Here is a 20,426-nt window from a genome sequence, read left to right on the forward strand (position 1 = left end):
ATTTTAAAAGTGTGCATACCATTTACCCTGTTAAATCATTAATTGCAAGATATTCTGATATTGACGATTTATGTTCTTTTTGTAAAAGTGGGAAAGTGGTGTTGACGCATTTGTTTTTCAAATGCAAAATTATTCAAAATTTCTGGAAGGAATTGGCAGAATTTATCTTTAATTTAGCAAAGATTAAATACTATTTTACATTAAAGGATATTATTGTGTATTATGAAAACAAAGTTAACAAAGGTCTTGAATACATTGTTAATTTATTTATACTGTTGGCAAAATTTTATTCATAAACAAAAATATTTAAATTCATCCCCAATATTTAAGCTGTTTAAATTAGAATGTGACTGTTTCATGTCTTCACTGAAATTGTTAAAAAACAAAAAGTCATTAACGTGTTTAAAATATTTTTGATATTATTTTTGGATCCCCTGCTACCAATTAATGTCACTCTTTGTGTTGTAATATTGTATGCTATGCTATGTTTGTTACTTGTTCTGTCTACGATTAAATAAAATAAAAATATATAGCCTAATAATAATAATAAAAAAAGACTTTAGAGCCGCTTAGCCCCGCCCTTAGTGTCAACGACAACGTAATGTTTAACTCGTCTAACTCTTGTACAGTCTATGGTCTAACTGCTTGATCTATTTCTGTCTGTTATCCAGCAACGTTTTCACACACTGACCCAGAGCTGAGCCCAGAGCCCAGAGGAGCATTATGGGAAACGCTGAGATAAGCGGAAGTGTAAAGTGAAAGTGTCCTGACGGGTGCTCATAATCCGCGATGGACCTCAAGGAGAAAGCGATCGCGTCATTGAAGAAACACGCCAGCGGCGACGCGTTTTCCCGGTTACCGGCAGCTCTTCCTAAAGCCTCGGTGCTGATCCCGCTGATGCTGAGACACGGAGAGCTGCACGCGCTCATGACCGTGCGGTCCGTCAACGTAAGAAGATCTTCATGATCTCAGAGACACAGGCACTGTGTGCTCACAATGACATGTATTCACACCGTATTAATGAATGTCTAATACTCTTATGAAAATAAGTGCGCTTAGTTGTATTGATGTGTGATTGTAGTGTACTTCAAATCTTAAAAGTAGGCTATATTTTTTTTAAAAAACTTTACTTGCAGATAATATAATAACTTTTGAAACTTTGTAATTTTGTCGAATTAAATGTATGAGTTAAGTAGGCCTACATTTTAAATCATTGTTTTAATTATGTTTTAAATAAGTATTTCAGTGTCTTGACTAACTAAAGTACATGAATAAGTAATTGATTGTAATTTGTTACTTGATATTACTTTTAATGTTAATATATTTTAAATCATTAGACATGTATAATTATATATATTTGAATATTTGACATGCAAGTTTCAATAGAAATGACATTGAAACTTAAATTATATTTTAGTTTATCATAAGTGCTTGTCAGTACATTCAGCAGTTCATTTTAACCATATTTCAGAGACAGTAGAAGTAATTTTGAAGTTGTATGTTTTGAATTGTATTTAAGTCGCACTCTAAAGTTCAGTTAATTACATTTAATGTAAATTTAAACTATAATATTAACATAACAGATAGTGTTTAGAGATTAATTACATTCAGTTCGCACTTAATAGTTCACTTAAAAATGAAAATTCTGTCATCATTTTCTCACGCTCATTTTTAAGTGAACTATTCCTTTAAGTATATTCTTTTATAGTGTATTTTTCCATAAGAGTTCCTCTGAAAAGGGATAGTTCACCCAAAAAAAAAAAAATCTGTCATCATTTACTCGTGTTCCAAACCTGTATGAATTTTTTTCTTCTTCTGCTGAACACAACAGAAGATACTTTGAAGAATGTTTGTATCCAAACAGTTGATGGACCCATTGACTTCCATTGAATGGAAAAAATACTGTGGAAGTCAGTGGGTCCATCAACCTTTCGGAAACAAACATTCTTCAAAATATCTTTTTTTGTGTTCAGCAGAAGAAAGAAACTCATACCGGTTTGCAGGGGTGCCGCTTGCAATTTTGGGCCCTATGAAAGAATATGATGTTGGGACCCCTATCGCACACAGTCCATTAATAAAATCGATCTCTGTGGGCCCCAGAAGCGCATGGGCCCTTATAATCGTCCTAATATTTTCCCCTTAGCGGCGTCCTTGCCGGCTTGGAACAACTCGAGGGTTAGTAAATGATGACAGAGTTTTCAGTTTTGGGTGAAGTATCCCCTTAAGTGCACTTCTCTGGCACACGAGGTAGTGCTCTTGACGAAGCGTCCTCTCGACTCTCTCAGCTCAAGCATCACGCAGGAGAAGTGTGTTTCCCCGGAGGAAAGTCTGAGTCCGGCGACACGGATGAAACACACACGGCTCTGAGAGAAGCTGAGGAGGAGATCGGCCTTCCTCCACACACAGTGCAGGTCGTCTGCAAACTCTTCCCCATCCTAAACAAGGTTCACTCTCATTTCTGTACGTTTAATATGATCATTAATATTATAACTTGTGGTGACTGTAATGGCTCATCCCTTTGCACAGGCCGGTCTTCTGATCACTCCGGTCGTGGCTTTCATCGAGAGCTCCTTCACACCCCGTCCCAACGCAGACGAGGTCAGCGAGGTCTTCACTCTTCCCCTGGAGTTCTTCACTAAAGAGGCGGATCACTCCTGCTATCCCGTGCCCAGCGTCTTCGGCCCGACCCACAGCTTCATGTACACGGACCCGCGCACCGGACACATCCACCAGATCTGGGGTCTGACCGCCGCTCTGGCCGTAACCGTCGCGGCTCTCGCCCTCGGGAAGAAGCCCGAGTTTGAGCTCGGCTTCGACCTGGACGACCCAGCTTCTGCGTTCAGAGACGTTCTTAATCGCAGACTGAGCAAGTTATGAAAGACACACATCAGATTCAGTGTTTCTGATTATTATCGGGAAAATGACTGTAATTGAGCTGTAAAGTTTCTGAGGAGCAAGTTGGGATTGTTAAATCATTTTTATAATTTACAATGAGCAGAAGAGACTTTAAATATCATAAAAAAACTGTTCCACACTTTTGACCAGTAGTGTATATGCAATGATATAATAGATTTAATACCCTGAGACTTTAAGATTTTAATATTTCAATCAGTGTTTCTACTGGTGACTAAAAAGTAAAGCTAAAATTGAAAATATCAGTATTACATGCAAAACTTTAAAGATGTTGCCTTGTCAACTACCTGAAATAAACCAAGTTTAGGTTAAAGTGCTAAAACTGTAAAAGCACATTAAATTACTAAAAATGAAAACTCAAAATATAAAAATAAAATATAATTAAAAATAATAAAAAAATACTATTTAAAATAACGCCTCACATTCATGTTTACAATGTCAGCAAATCGTCACATGACAGGTAAACACTTTTTTTAAACAAGCCTGTATATTTGATTTTATTATACAATTATTTATTTTAATTTTACATTTAGTCTATTTCATTGATTAACTCCCGAAGCTCCTGCAGTTCTTCACAAACCCAGGTTGATGAAATCTCCACATTAGGCATTTCTCCATTCTGTCCACTAGAGGTCATCACATCATCACTTGTGCATTCATTGAGCCCGGGCATGTTAGATTTTAAAATAAAAAAACTAAAATTACTTTATTAGAAATTTAATCATATCACAACATTTTATTTACTATTCTGTTTCACTAGTAAAAAAATGAGACTTTAAATCTATACTTGAATAAAAGAGAATGCACAGAATCATAAGGCAAACACTTTATTTTATTAACAAATATTACAAAATAAATAGACATCTTCATGTTTGTATGTAATCTTAAAGAAGTGAATGTAACGTGGTGCTTGTAATTTCTGGCAGGCACTTCGTTTCTACGGACCTGATGAGTCATTCCTTTAGTTTGGTTGTTGATCAGAGTGTGTCATTCCAGTGTGTGTGTGTGTGTGTGTGTGTGTGTGGCACTGCATTCATCGAGTCACAGAAGTGTGCTGAAGATACCACTATTAAAATCTACTGCTAGTACCTACTTATGCTTGCTTGTATGTGTTTCATAGTGCAGTAAATGTTATCATTAACACATGTGTCCTATAGAAGAGTCTGACAGATGAACAGATGTGTCCAAACTCACGGGCACTGAATGTCTCTGGAACACTTCCACACACTGGACTCAGTGCTGGAGACCCGTGGGCCAGGGTTCAGGCCAGCACTGCTCTGAATATGAGAGTTTGTTATCCAACACAGTGGCTTTTATACTTTTAGAAGTGACCAAATATTTTTTAAATCACTGTATAGAAAAGTTCTCTTTTGTACTCTGGTCATTCTAGTCTGGATTGGTCTCCAGTTCTTATTTTTTGATCCATTCACCAAACACAGATGTACCAATCTTACCATCACATCACATTTTGGGAGCTTGTTCCCTCTGACGCTGCGTCTTGGTGTTGACGCTATGGGGAACGGCCTCGGAGTGACCGCTGTCTGACGCTCTCTAAACATGAAGTCCGTGATATCGCATTTTTAAAATATTTTTTGTATATTGTTATTTCCTATGTACTTATTCTTTTATTATCTGTCTTGTCACTGTCATTTTGAAATCCACATACTAAGAACGGACCACAGGTTACACAGGCATCAGGTCTGTTGTCTTCAGAACCCATTTGTTTGTAGCGATAGTGAAAATCCTGACCTCTGTCCTCTGTCCGCCCGCGTGTGTGGAGTTGCATGATGTAATGCCTCACGCCACATTCACGTTGACGTTGACTTTGTCTTGTGAGAAGTGGGAGGTCGCGCACGGCCATGATCACTCCGGGAGCCTTCCGTTCCTTCACACTGAAGGTGGACCCCCATTTTTCCCTTTCAACATTCAAATCATACACATGTGGAGGCATTATGTGAGCAGGGGTATGTGAAACCGCCCGCTCTAAGCAGGGCTCGAACCCGGGCCCGTCCGCATGCGATGGCGGTGCTCTTATAAGGAGGCTAAAGCGCCCCTTGAGATCAGGGGAGTGAGGTTTACACACACAGCTCTCACTGGCCTACATCTGTTACATGAAGACGCCCCGTGAGGAAGAGATGCCTGATAGCTCTCTCTCACAGACTGAGGTATCCTCATTAAGGGCTCTGCGTGTGTAGGTAGGGTGACCACCCGTCCCGCTGTGCGTTGCACCGCACAGCATTTTCACCCCTTGTCCCGCACGTCGCATATTGACAAAATGTTTCGCATTTTCATCAGTCTGTTGGTTTTTAATTATCACATGCGACCCTGGACCACAAAACCAGTCACATGGGTACATTTTTTTTAATTGAGATTTCTACATCATCTGAAAGCTGAATAAATAAGCTTTCCATTGATGTATGGTTTGTTATGATATGACAATATTTGGCCGAGATACAACTATTGAAAATCTGGAATCTGAGGGTGCAAAAAAATTTTGGCGATAGTGCTGCATTCACTCACAAAAATAAATATGTTTTATATATTTACAGTAGGAAATTCTACAAAATATCTTGATGGAAAATGATCTTTAAAATAATTTAATATCCTAATGATTTTTGGCATAAAAGAAAAATCGATAATTTTGACCCATACAATGTATTATTGGCTATTGCCACAAATATACCCGTGCGACATGTGACTGGTTTTGTGATCCAGGGTCTCATATTAAGAAAACGTATTTTTGCGGTGTAGTTTTTTACCTATATTTAACAGCGCTTCGTCAGAAGTACAAATACAACAGCCGTTTTTTAAATCCTATCCAATGGCTGAAAGGAAAGGAGTAAACACGGTCACTAGTAGGCTGTGACGGCTGTCAATCAAAATGTGGACCGGTGATTCGTTCCATGTGTTCCTGTCAGAAAACAAATGGATAATTAAGTCAATTCAAATTTTTTATTTAACAGAATTTATCAACCTGTTGCCTGCTGTGGTTATTTTAATTCACATCCTTTCTAAAAAATATTAATATGAAAGTTTTTGGTTGAATATATTCTTAATATATAAGACTGTCAATTAACTAATTTCATGTTGTTTTATATTTTATTTGTTCATTATTTATTTTGTTGGATTTTAGTTGGACTTGGTCAGAACTGTTTAAAAAATAGTGATCTGCATGATGCCGCTGCCTTTGGGCTCAGTGATGTTGAATTTAAATGACATGTAAAATAATGACATGTTATGTTACATTGTGATGTAATGGTGTTTTCTGGAAGGGACTAAAGAACAACGTATTTTTTTATCAGCTGAAAGGCAGAATACAAATGTTTTTAATAAGTTAGATAGACATTATATAACAGTTTTAGGTTATGTTTTAGTGTTGGTAACATGTCTCACATTGTCCCACACAAACTGAGTAATCGTCCCACATTTGGTTTGTGTAATGGTGGTCACCCTAGCCGTAGGTGAGGTGTGTGTGGCAGCGGGTCAGGCTGGTGGTGCTCTGCACACTATGGCAAACTAAGCCACCCTGCTTGGGTACCTTGACCAGAGATTGTCACCTGAGGCAGTTGCTGAACGGCTCCGGGCCACAGTCTTGGCTCTCCGGGCCAGCAAGCAGACGCCACTGCCATCGGTCATTCGATGACAGCGACGGTGGTCACAGAGAGGCACCTGTGTCTTAATCTGTCAGGAATCAAAAGAAGGAGAAAACTTTTCTCCTAGATGCCCCGATCTCCCCCTCTGGACACTTCGGCTCCACTCTGCAGTGGTGAGGCGTTTCAGGCCCTGTTTACACTAGTGTGTTTTAAACTATTACTATGGTTCTGCCTGGCGAGACTTTTGGAAACACTGCAGACCCTGTTTTAGTTTGAAAACTCCAGGGTTGCGTTTCAGTGTAGACAGCCCAAAACGGAGACTTTTGAAAACAAAGGCGTGGCTGTCCACATTCGCTCCCAGATCAGGTCTTCTGCGTATCCTTCCCTGATTCCTCAAGCCCATATATCATATGACCATTACACTACTGGAACACGACAATAACAGACCAGATCCCTCTCTCTCTCAACGGCTCTGTAACAGACCAGCCTCGATGACTGTGCAAACAATCACATGGAGACGGAACTGCAAGCTTTGCTTATTTTGTTGTCCTCTTTAGCAGCCATTGTGCAGTTAAACTGTATTTTATAATACTACAGCATGCAAGAGGCAAGAACAATCAGCAGTGGCTTACACTTGTACGTGCATTCCCATTGTGCATGAATGCTCATGTGACATGCATTTTTGTTGTGAAGTGTGGACTAATGGTGCGTTCAAGTCTTCTTGTATAGATCGTATTTACGAGTTGAACGCACTTGAGCGCCACCACAATGTCGTAAATACCAGTGGGGAGCTCTGGATTTTCTCTAAGCCCCGATCTTTACGAGTTGTGGGCGTGTCAGTGAGAAACATGGCAGAATACCGCAATACTTGAAGGTATTTAGCTGTGATATTGTCAGGCTTTTCTATTTACAGCGCAGTAAGCTAACTGCCTGGACAGAATATGATGGCATTATAATATAACAATGCAACATGTAATGATAAAGTTGGCATTGGCTTCATAAATTAATTAAAAACATAAAAAGACAAAGTACACCTGATGCACATTTCTTTGTTCTTCATTTTCTAGAACAAGAGTTTAATAACCTTTCTGTATTTTTGTGTAATGAATTAATAGAAAGTACTCTGCCATCTTACTCCGACGAAAGTGACTTGAACGCACCAGCCGTCGTAAACACGACTTCCCACCTCGCACGTACGAACTTCCCAGGAGGACTTGAATGCACCAAGAGATGTTTTCTAAATCGCAGTGGAAACGTCAGTATGGACAAGGATCATTTTCATTTTAAGACGCTGTGTTAAAGCAAAAATACCCCAGGTTGAACCGGGCCACAGGTAGAGAGAGTGCAGTCGGCTGCTGTCAGTAAGGCAAGGTCAGTAAAGACAGTAGACTACTTTACTATAGTCAGGCTCAGACACCGGTCGCTCCGAGGACGTGTCCACACCGAGACACAGCAGTTTCAGGGAACCGGGTTGCACACGCAACATAAGACATTCCACGGAATAAAAAACATAAAAAAGGTAATTGTTACTTTTTATCTCACAGAATTGTGATATAAGCTCGCAGTTGTGAGAAAAAACATATTTAATTGCATGTTTATATATTTTATATTATTTCTCAGAAATGTCAGAATTGTGGGATAACAAGTTGCAATTACCTTTTTTTTTATAACAAGCTTCCATCTTGCACCATAAAAAATCACAAATTAAATGCAAATACATAAACTTTGGTCACTCCAATATGCAGTGAATATTCATCATTTCCAAACGATCACAACATTGATCATTATATGTAAGCATTGTGTTTCTGACTTCCCTCAAAACACACGCAGGCTCATTCGAACACGGCCGAGGCCAGTCCGCTCCTCCTGAAGGTCTCCGCCACGTGTCTGGAGTGCTGGATTTTGGCCGAGAGCGCCTCGAACACGTCGTTCCGGTCCAGAGCCGTAGCGGTTCTGTAGATGAACGTCCCCAGCGACTCCAGGCCTCTCATGCCCAGGTTCACGCCGCAACCTTACAGATATTCATATGACAGATCACAGACAAGTGTCAAATATACAATCAGATATAATCTGAAAGGGAATATTACAATTAAAATAACATTTTGGCTTCATTGAAATTTTTTTTTAGCAGACATACAGAGCTACAGAAAATATATACAGGTCTTTCTCATTCAATTTATTATTTTTATATTATTTTATTACTTTTTATTTTATTTTTTCAATGCATGCTTATAGCTAACTCAAAATAATTTCAACCTTGTAACAGTATCACTCAGTTTTGGTGTGCCTTGTATAAATCATATATTGTCACTTAAATATATATATATATATTTATCTATCTAGAGTTTTGTTTTGGGTAAAACATGAAAGGGGATGAACATAAATCGTTCCAGCCCGACTGTAAATTAAACTTTGCTAAATGCATTATTATTATTAACTAAATAAATATCATAGTATCAATTAAAAAAATGTAAGGGGCAAATATTACATCATAACAGGGTTAGGCAGAAAGTGCAAGAACAAACAAATTCCGCATTTTCTTAGAAAATGCATATGTCACAATTGCTCCGGTCCTCCTTCCCTCACGCACACTCATTTCCCAGCATCCCTCCTGGATCTCACAGGCTGTGTCTGAAATCGCCCCCTATACCCTTGAATAGGGCACTATTTGAGGGGACAGCCATTTGTAGTGGTGCCCGAATCCATAGCGGACATTATTGAGTGCACTCATTCAATCCCACAATGCACCGCAATAATGAGTGTATAACCGATGTACGCTCAATTGATAGAGAATGCCCATAATGCACTGCGAGAGACACGCACTGAATGAATTCCCACGTTTCGCCAGAAGATGGCGCCGCAGCTGAATCAATCATCCGTCCATGTTCCAAACCGCGCTGGTCCAGCGTGATATCATACAGGTATAAATTCCTTTTTAATTGATTATTAAATTATTGAAATATGGTTTATAAATGCTAGTTTCATTACTACTGGAGCTGCCAGTTTGTGGTTTCATTAAGAGCAAGCACAAACTATGCAAAAGTACCAGCGCTTCCAGCGCACCCAGTGTCCGAATTCACTCACTCGTTTTCATTCACTCCTTCACGTGGACTATATTAGTGGAGTAATGTAGGGAATAGTGAATGAGGGTATGGGGGCGATTTCGAACGCAGCAACACATAAGCACTTACCTCACCTAACTTCATGGTCTCGTCATTCACTTAAAGCTGCAGTCCGTAACTTTTGTTGCTCTAGCGGTTAATAAACAGAACTGCACGCGTCTTGCGGAAGAACATTGTAGCCGGAGCTACTTCTCTCTGTTTATGTCTATAGGCACTGGGCTACTCCGCAGCGGCGCGACCCGAACCAGTCTAAAATAGTCAGAATATAAACACTTATTATAGGTGGACCGTAGTGATGCAGGATAAGACACGCTTTGGAAAATGGATTCATGATGTACTCGCTCATTTTATAATTTTTGTAAATTTTGAACTCAAAAAAAGTTACGGACAGCAGCTTTAATGTGTATGGACTTGCCTCCATTATAAAAATGAATTTGAATAAACAACCCTTTAAAAACGATTTTTTATTATTATTTTAAAAAGCTTTTTTTTTTTTTTGCATTACAAAATGTAGGTTCCATTTACTGTTTTTATCATTTATGATATATAATTTGTAAATAATGTAAGTTATAAATATGACTGTCCATAAACACAAGTATGAAACAGTAAGTTTCTGTGCATCAGGCGATGTTCAAATGCTGCTGTTCTCACCAGTGTCAAAGTTGAGCACTCTCGCAGCCTCTCCTTCCACAGTCACGGCCACGTTGTCTCCTTCGATGTAGGCGGCGCTGACGCGTCTGTACGACAGCATGATCTCGAACAGCCTGCGACTGCACTGCATGTGGTGCAGCGTGGGCTCACTCAGACGAGGCTCGATGTCAGTCTTGTACGCATTGAACGACTGGTGGAAGATGTTCTTCATGATCTGAGTGAACAGAGAGGAGGTCAGGTGATTCGTTCAGTCTCCCTCTCTACATGCTTTATACTCCCTCCACACACACACACACACACACACACACACACACACACACACACACACACACACTGTGGCTGTAACCAGGTAACAGCATGTGTCTCCGTGAATTACGTATCCTCTGACGCCTGTGCCCTGATACAGCTCGTCTGTTTTCTTCTTCAACCACTCACATCTTTGTGTGCTATTTCTGTTCTTTTCTTATCTGTGTTTCTGCTTTGTATTCATTAATGAAACTTTCCAAGTGAGGCAAAAGCAGAGCCAGAGTTTTGAAACTGCAGTCTGGCACTGATGGCTCAAGGTTTCGCTCGTCAGCCCCTGTTTGATTGTGTGTGTTTTTAGGAGGGTTCAGTGGTTATTGTACACCAATAGTGAATGCAGTATTGCCACCACTGACTAATCAGAATCAAATAATCTGAGATGTCAAATAAACACTTTTATTATGTGGAAAATAATTAAACATTCTTCAAATTTGCCAACATGCTCTCCTGTCGATTTGTAGCCGTTTTGTGTTTTGATGAATTGGTGGCTAATACATATGAAGTTGTGCGATATCAATTTTATCATACGTTTTGAATGATATGCTTATGCCCCACTAAGGGTGGACACCTTAATGCTCACTACTTTTTCTAAAAAAAATTGTTTCCGTGCAAATTACATCATATCAATTCATACTGAATCTGCATTTCATAAAATAGTCAAGCTTTCTAATCAGGTTGAAATTTCTCCTTTTGCAATTTTAACCTATAAAGAAAGTCACACAGGTTTGGAACGACTCAGCACGAATATTTTAGATTTAAACAGATCCTGTTGTAACTTTTACAAACTGCAACATGTTAGACTGTTAGAGCTTCTAGATCTTCTGGGTCAAATGCAGTTTTGATTGTAAATACTCATTTGAAGCATGAGGATACAGGTGTTTTTTAAAGTTTTTTTCTCATATCTTAAAGTTATGAGGAAAATGGAAGTATGCAAAAACCTGTGTTTTTATGGTTCATGCATGTTTGTGATTTCTTGTGTTATGTCAGGCAAATAAAGAGTACTACTACTACTGTTGGTATATGTGACTATACTGAATGTATGGATACAATTGGACATACTTATCTAACTTTATATAAAGAGCATTGGGATAATATAGTTACATGTTACGACAAAAATAAAATTAGGCGGTAGTGATTTGCTATATGTGACTTTACACGAGTGTGTAAAGCAGGACGTACTATGCATCTTATTTTTAACCGCAGAAGTAACCTATTTTCTGTGAATGTACGAGACTTCCGATTCATTGACGTCATATATCTCGTAACTTCATACAACTAGAAGAATAACAAAGTGCCCTAAAGGGTAAAACTATTTACACTACAAAGCAGTGTGTTTATAATTAAGACAATACATTAAAATAATATGGTAAGAAAAACCAGTTTGCAATATCAAGCAGCATAACAAAGCTGTTACGCCACGCTGCTCTTATGTTGAAAATAAGGTAGATATCTACAACAAGGGCCTAAAAACTCACTTTTTGCAACACCTGCCTTTGGCCTTTGATTTAAGAAAATGTATATAAATTATTAATATTTATTTCCAGCGATGAAACATTCAGTCAAGAGCAATGAGTGATTTTATCTTTATCTTTTGTTGTTTGATTAACATTAATGACACAGACAGCATCAGGAATATTAGGCTGCTGTCACTTTAAGAGCGAATGCGCGGATCCAATATACTGATACACGCATTTTATTGCTCAACTATTTACGTTCACTTAAGATATAACTGATGGTGTTCTCAAGGATACTTGCCAAGACGGGAAATTTTATGTTTTGTTTGAATAGATCTGTTCAAGCGCACGAAGATGTGAAAGACTGCTCACTATTAGCGCACTGTCAGAGACACGGATTTAACGCAAATTGAGTTCCCTTTCACATCATTTTGCGCTTGAATATTTCAACTGGCAAGGCATAAACCTTTGTGACGGTGCAGCACTGGCCCGTCAACTGTCCGACTGTACATTCACGTTTGTTCATGTTCTTACATCATTGCACTGCTAGAATTAAAGAAAATGTACCAGCCAAATGGTAATTTACACTGTTTCATATACTCGCCGACAGCGATTTTTACTCGCATTTGATGCTTGGCGAGTGTTAATTTAAGATTCTGTTTACAACTTTTAATAAGTATTTTGTGAACCTTTTACAACTATTTAGTAGGGGTGTGACGAGACACTTAGTTCATTAGACAAGACACAAGACAAGATTTCTGCACAGTATTTTTTAGGAATTCCTCAATGACACAATTCATGACTGGAAAAATAGTCTGCAGGTGCATTTTGAAATGTTTTAACTAATCATCTTCTAATGGATGTCATTTCAGTTCTACTTTATTAGTATGAATTATCATATGCATTGAAAGACAACAATATACAAGCACTGTAAAAGGTGCAATAAGTTCAACCATAATCAAAGTACTCTCTCAATGTGAGAGTGCAAACAGAGACCAAAACAGAAACCAGAGCTAAGATGTGGTTACACCTACACAACTACACAGCCCAGCCTGAGATAGGTCTGATGTTGGGAGACTGATTTGTGTGCATCAGGGAGCTCATGTTTTACTTTTGCTTTCGAATTTGCAATCGCACGTTCTCTGCGTATAGGTAGCGGTGGTGCTGAGCGCTCATTCTACAAGATAAGACATTTATCAGATACAATATCACGATATAGATCGCGCATAGGCTCTGTTGCGCAACGAATCCATCTCGCCTTCCTCTCGTCATGTGATCAGTGAACTGCGACTCCTGCTGCACTGTGTGGATGAGCAGAGCAGACGTTTAGTTTACAACTGAAGCGACTGTTGTCCAACTGAATTAAATGGTTTTTATTCCTATAAAAAAAGCAAAATGACAGTGGAGGTAATGTAATGTAAACGTAGTTTCATCCTCACACTCCGTCATGGCGATATCGCGAGACTGCTATCTCGTCACATTTTAATATCGCGGTCAAACCAAGCGGCAACCTCCCCGTCTCTCTCTTGAAACCAACACGGAAGTGAGTTAAACTGCAATTCGTTGACTGGCCGCTTGAGGCTGCAGAAGTGAGTCAAAACTGTATCTCCCCCATGTTAAAATGACCAACTTTACAGCAGAAAAAAACGTGTTTACAGCCTGGTGTCTGTATGTGGCTTTGGTCTATACAGCTAATTTTGCCCTTCATGACAACTGTGAGGGGGGTGAATTTTTTTATAACTCTTCCGTTTAGTTGATTAATATTTAAAGTTCTGCAAGGGTGTGGCCACTTGAGTGACAGGTGGATTGCCGCTGATGTCAATGCTAGCCGCTTGTCTGCTGTTACTAGCCGTCACTTCACCTCAGCAAATGTTAGCTGCTGAACTTGCCACCTCTGCAGTGTTTTGTGCTTTTTTTAGGGATTATTTCATACAATTTAAAACACCCATTACTTCGCCCACGGCTTTGGGTTCCGTCGTTGTCGTCGAGTATCATTTGAGAGAACAACCAGTGCTGTATTTCAGTTGTTTTCCTCTGTGAACAGGCACTAATGGATGTCTGACAATTTCGTTGCTTTTTGGAGTTATCAGATTTAAAAACGTCAATAAAGGCTCGTTCGTTCTGCTCTCACGGAACAGATAGATTATAATATGCTTATGTACCGTCAGATGAAATCCTGCAGGCGTCGGCGCTTTCTCCGTCCATGCAATAACGTTAAATGCACTATGCACATCCTTGAATGAGCGCGGATTTTCTAGCGCATTTACTTGAACTTCATAGGCAATGTATCTATGGAGAGGTGGCCAAAATCAGAATTTAAAATGGACTGAATAAGCTCTCTACGAACTTGACGAGCGATGCCGCGCTGACGGACCATAGACTATAAAAAAAGAGTGACTGACATGTATGCACATAAATCACTGTCTCACACACACACACACACACTCTCAGAGTAATATTGTTACTGCATAATGCATTTTCAACTAGCAGAATAGTACAGAATCACGATACACAGTCTCACTTGTAGCCATGTCTTTTAACTATTATAATATTTCGAAGGGCAAAAATAGGAACTTTTAATTGAGCTCCTCAGCTCCACTCACGCCCCGCCTCTTTGCCCATTTTCTGTTATCCGGGACGGCCGGCTCCGCCTACTTTAGGCTTCAAAAATGCTCTTCAGAAACCTACGGGTGACGTCACGGACACTACGTCCATATTTTTTTACAGTCTATGGGTCAAACCCCTAATATTTTGAAACACTAAACACCACCTGACATTATTTCAGCCAGAATGTCCGGCTGGGGAGGGAGAGCAGAACAGCCTTTTCATCTTCGGATGAACCTTTGAGAATGCATGGAATACCCTGAACCTAAAAAAAAAATTTGAGTCAAACAGATGCATGCTGGGACGGTGGGACGCCTTACTGAGGAGTTGGCTGTGTGGCGCAGGAAATGCATCATTTTGGAGTCCGCCTCTGCAGTGCAGGCCAGAGCCATGTAGCGGTTCCGGAAGGTCCCGTAGATCTTCAGGTGGAACCCGGGCTTGGCTGCGGGCTGGCAGGAGCTGCGGCGATCCTTCACGGTGTCGATCCCGTAGGCTGACAGGTCGAAGTACAAACTATGAGCTCGGATCTCTGGTGTGGGGACCTATAAAACAGAAGCAGAACAAATCATTACTTTCTTGCTTATGTATAATTAAAATTTCACTACACCTGGAACATATAATATATATATATTCATAGGGCATCCTTGATATATTTAAATATTTGTTACATTGTTCATGCCCAATGATTGACAAATTAATTATTGAAAAGTACAAAGATGAATTGCCTGTTCTATTCCCCATCTGGGACAAAACTGGAGATCTTTTAGTCTGATGACATGAGGACAGGAAATTTGATTGGACTAAACAGATATCTAATGGGGGGCAAGATCTCCCAACAGGCACTATTACTGAAACAATTCAATAATGCTGGCAGAAGCAGAAGCATCAGGACAGGTCATGTTCTGGCCTTCAAGGGCTTCTCGTTTGACTCCTGTCCGAACAGATCTACTACGCTCACTACTGAACATTCCTAAACGAGGCAAGAGCCTTTTACTTTGAGATATGTATTAGAGTTATGCATGTCATTTGAACGAGATCAATGAAAACGTACAATGCGGGGGAATAAAAGCACAATTACAAAGTATTCAGATTGCTGTTTTAATTGTCTTTTGAACTTAGTTTAGATAAATGTGTGAAATCAGTTGAGGAAAAAACATGTTTAGAAGTGTCCTATTTCATATATGATGAAGGAATTTCTTAAAGGCACAGCGGCAAAAATCCAAGCCAACATTTTAACATATTCAACAATTTTGAATATTTGAATCACTGCTAAATTTTGCAAATCGAATCAACATTTTGTTAACTTTTCAACAGATCTTGTTTAAAGTTCAAGTATTTTTTTAACCTTTTCACAGTCATTTAACATTAAATGTTGTTTCAAAGTTTGTTTAACATGACTTCAACCACATTTTAACACTGAAGGTATAGGTTGCATGTCTGCTAGGATGGCCTGTTTAATTCTTCATTTTTTACACTACCATACAGCGAATGCACAGCCTTTCAAAGGATAGTGTGCGCAAACACAGATGCTCAACACATGCACACTAGGAAGTTCTTAATCTTTTTCTAGTGTCTTTTATCCCCTATTGTGCCATATATCCAACGCAATCTCACAACCTCACGACCTCACCCATACGAATCTAAACCCCAGTGATGGGCAGGTTTAGGGACGGGGTCAGGGGTTGGTCATTTGTACAAATTCATACGAATTGGGCAACTTGTAAAATATGTACGATTTAGCAAAAATTCGTACGAATTAGCCATCTCATAAAATTTGTACTAATTGCCGTTTGATCGGGTTTGTATATCCGAGTGAAACGGCTTATTGAACAAGAACAAATGTGGGCGGGGCTTGATTTTGTCCGTGGGGAATTGATTGGATGGTTGGATGGTTGTGGTTTGCTATTGGTGGATCTCTTGTGAGTGACGGGTTGCCCCGCCCTCGTCATCAGAGAAGAGCGCATGAATAAATCATTTATAATAAACTGAGCAATGTTCCAAAAAAACACACAAAAAAACAAGAATTGTCAGTGATGATTTCATGGACATTAAGGCTCATAGAGAGAAAGAAAATGGTCATGGAAATCATGAATCCTCAATATGCAGAGCCAAGTTTCAGTTGCACGAATTAGACTGAAACCCTGCTTATCTCTGAACCTTATCAAGGTTGTTAAAGCTTGTTTGATGGATTACTGTATACATAACACTGACTAACAAAACAGCCCGTCAGGGGCCGCGAGCTGACCTGGGTTATCTGCGTTAGCTAAACCTTCTTTACCATCTGTTCAAACACAAAGCCCATTAACTAAAGCGAGAGAGAGAGAAAATCAATTATACAAGCCATCATTCTAAACCTGTGTAAAAAACAATCCAATTACAGACAGAATCACTGAAACATGTGCGGCTGATGCTGTGGGCTGGCGGCTTCTCTCTGGATCACCTGCATCACCCATGGCAGAAATACACTCTATTATTATTCATAATGGCTTAATTTCCTCACCAGTATTCATAAAGTGAATCAGCCCAGTAGGGCCCTCATGCCCTCATGAACACAGACCGTCAGACTAACATTCATATTCAAGAACACAATGAGAGATTTCTGAGGATAGCAGCCTGAGAAGGGGAAAGGAGATATAATGATGTGATACGGTGTAATGTATGTGCAAAAAATCAGTCATTTTAACATGAAAATGCTACTTTGTGAGGTGACATTTAAAGGCCTTGCATGTGAGTGTGTTTCAGAAGACTGTGTGTAGCTCACCTGTCTCTGGTCCAGTCTCTCTATCGTGGCATTGGCCCCGTAAGCGTGGCACGATTCGACGATGTAATCGGTGCTGATGCCCAGCACAGAGCAGGAGTCTCCACACGAGCCGTCAGCGACCACGATCACACGCGGCCATTCTGCCCTGGACATCTTCCTCAGGTACTCCTCACTAAACTACAGAGCAGAACCACACACACAGTGTTCTAGTGTAATCAGATCCCAGAACAAACGTCTGGACCTATTATGCCCCCTATTATGACCTATAAAGCCGGATGTCAGACGCAGCGTCCCGTGAGTATTAAACTAAGTTCTCTTTCACGTCTTATTGTGCTTAAACTGTCAAAAACACACACAGTTCACATAAACACAGTCGGTTATCTCTGAACGTAAACAGCAGGGGGAAAATCGCATGTGTATATTACATCTGATCTGTGTATTAAAGTGACAGTAGCATAATACTTATGCTATACATAATACTTAACTAATACAGTTAGTACTAACTGCTGTATATGCTGTAAATATGAATCAAACTACAAAAGAAAAACAGGAACTTTCTGCTCTTGACTGAATAACTGCTGGTGCTGTAAATGCTCTGGCGAGGAGATAAACATGGCGGACTGTGTACAGATCGCTGAGGGGAGGAGCTATGCTAATAGGGCGGAGTCTGTCCGCAGTTTGTGGGCGGGGCCTGTGCAAAGTGACATCACACTGCATAGAAACTGAAAATGGCTTATTCTGAAACACTGTGTATTATTTATGAGGATTAAAAAAAAAGTGGGTGGATTATTGGGTGGTTGTGTATACATTTATGTTTAAACACCATGTAAAAGGGAATTTTGCATAATAGGTCCCCTTTAAATGAAGCAAAAACATTTATCACACACAGTGTAGTCCAATTCTTGAACGAATGACTCTGAACCAGTTCTTTTAAGTGAATCAAAACACAGCTAGTCGAGAGATTTCTGAATAAATGCCTCTTATGTGTCTTTTTAGTGATTGATTGAAACGACAACACACACAGTGTTCTTCAGCTCTTGAACAAATGAGCCAATTATTTTTAATCAAATGCATGCAACTGGGCCAGTGTTGCCTGAATAGTAAATCTATAAGAAAAGTGAATTTAAAAATACACATTATGAGTTTTGTTGTAGTAAGCTGTATTTTATCAAATGAGCATTTATATTTGAGATATAGTTAGGGCAAACTATTGCAATGGATTCATGCCTTTATGCCATAAAGACGAAACGTAAGAATGATTGCCATCACTATAACAGCAGACGCCTCCTCAACAGCCCGTGTGTTTAGACTGTGTAAGAGCATTAATGGTTGATCTGCACACACACAGCCTGTGTTTAGACTGTGTAAGAGCATTAATGGTTGATCTGCACACACACAGCGACAGATAAAGACTCGCGTTTCTCATCCATGGCTTGTTCTCCTCGGAGCAGCAGGACGGTTTCGTTAAACCACACCGACAGCTTGTCACCCAGAATAGCTGTAAATGAAATGAGACTCAAGCCTGGTTTGGTTTACTGGATGTGAGCTCATCGAGATACATCAGAGACGTGACATGAAGAGTCCAAGGCCAGAGGAATCATTTACTCAAACTGAGCTCGTCCCTCACTGGAACACACACAATACGCGACAACAAATACTACAAAGTTAGTGTGTTACACGTTCATCATGACGGATGTTTGATTCACTGAGGGGCATCCAGTTATCATTTTGGAAATAAAAGCGATTATTTTGTACTTTTAATTAATTACAAGTAAAAAATTTAATAAATTAGTAAATAAAAGAAAAATCTTGAAAAGTTGAGAATTTAAAGAGTTAATTCACCCAAAAAGTCACAAACTTCTTCATGTCGTTCCAAACCCATAAGACTGGTTAATCTTCAAAACACAAATTAAGATATTTTGAATGAATATTTTCATTCGAAATATTACTATTAAAAGTCCAGTTAAACAGAACTTAGAAGATCCAAATCTATATGAATCAGTCCGTTTAATCCAAGGCTTCTGGAGAGATACGATCCCTTTACATGATGAACTGATTTAATTCAGGCATTTATTCACATATTAACAATGATAGGCACACACACACACACAGAAGTGTGCGTCACACACTAGATCAAACCTTGTTGGTTGCCACATCACGCACACGTTTGAGCTTCCGTGTTTATCATATGATGTGATGTGTGATGTCATATGCGAGTGCATTGCATTGTGGGATACAGTATTCTAGGTAGTGCATTAAAGCGAGCACTTCTGTCAAAAGTTTTGATCACTGCATGCTTCACACTGCAGATGAAATAATGTATGCTAGTATCTCAGGCAGAATAAATACCAATGATAATGATTTTCTCCAAAAGAATCTTTGTTTCAGTGACGAACAGCTTGTCCCTCGGTCAATATAAGAAGCCCAAAGAGTCCCAAACAAACCCCTGTCCTGACTGAACATGAACCGCCCTCAGCACGCAGCGACCCAGACCAGAACGAGCTCTTTATAGCAGACGATAAAGCTCTGCTGGCCTTGACAGAACAACGAAAGAGAGCAGAAAGAGATTCCTCACTGGTGTATATCTGCCTGTAGCTTCAGTAATGCCTGTTAAACATGATCACCTCTTCATTACATGACACACACATGACAGTTAGTTAGTCGGCACTAAATGTGTGTAATGAAAAAACTTTCTAATTTCCTAATTTCCTGATGATGGAAATGCCTTGGTTTACTCCTGAGGCAGAATCTGCTCCTCCAAACCTCTGAGAACAGCAGAAGCGGACAGCAGAACACAGGACAGGTGAAGCTCCTCTTTCTGCAGCTCACGGTGGAGGAGACGCATCTCTGAGCACAGTGAGGGATCTACTTCACATATATGACGTGTTCATGAAGACACTGGCATCATCATGTCAGTTTCAGATGACAAATAAAACATGGAGCCATTTATGTCAAATGTGCATGTCAAAGATAATTGGTAAAACTGTTAAAAAATTTGTAAAATTGACTGGTTTGTGTAGAGAAA

At 39.5% G+C, this 20,426-nt stretch overlaps 2 protein-coding genes across 2 annotated transcripts in view; one reads left to right on the forward strand and one right to left on the reverse strand.

The window, feature by feature from the left end:
• The first annotated feature begins 628 nt into the window (after window positions 1–628).
• On the forward strand, window positions 629–3,294 carry nudt7 (nudix (nucleoside diphosphate linked moiety X)-type motif 7). Its single transcript, XM_084094320.1, has 3 exons — window positions 629–948; window positions 2,286–2,444; window positions 2,527–3,294. The coding sequence occupies exons 1-3, from the start codon at window positions 790–792 to the stop codon at window positions 2,875–2,877; spliced, it is 669 nt and encodes a 222-aa protein (XP_083950446.1). The 5' UTR covers window positions 629–789; the 3' UTR covers window positions 2,878–3,294.
• Window positions 3,295–3,514: 220 nt separating this feature from the next.
• LOC311070464 (uncharacterized protein) overlaps window positions 3,515–20,426 on the reverse strand; it is an 18,156-nt gene continuing 1,244 nt past the window's right edge. The window contains exons 2-5 of the mRNA XM_084094319.1: window positions 17,402–17,578; window positions 14,961–15,182; window positions 10,280–10,493; window positions 3,515–8,517 (exon numbers count right to left, since the gene is read on the reverse strand). Coding sequence (XP_083950445.1) covers window positions 8,339–8,517; window positions 10,280–10,493; window positions 14,961–15,182; window positions 17,402–17,578 — 792 coding nt within the window. The 3' untranslated portion in view covers window positions 3,515–8,338. The remainder of the gene's footprint in view (window positions 8,518–10,279; window positions 10,494–14,960; window positions 15,183–17,401; window positions 17,579–20,426) is intronic.

The sequence above is a fragment of the Abramis brama genome (genome assembly GCF_963993115.1).
Source record: "Abramis brama genome assembly, chromosome: 20".
NCBI lineage: Eukaryota > Metazoa > Chordata > Actinopteri > Cypriniformes > Leuciscidae > Abramis > Abramis brama.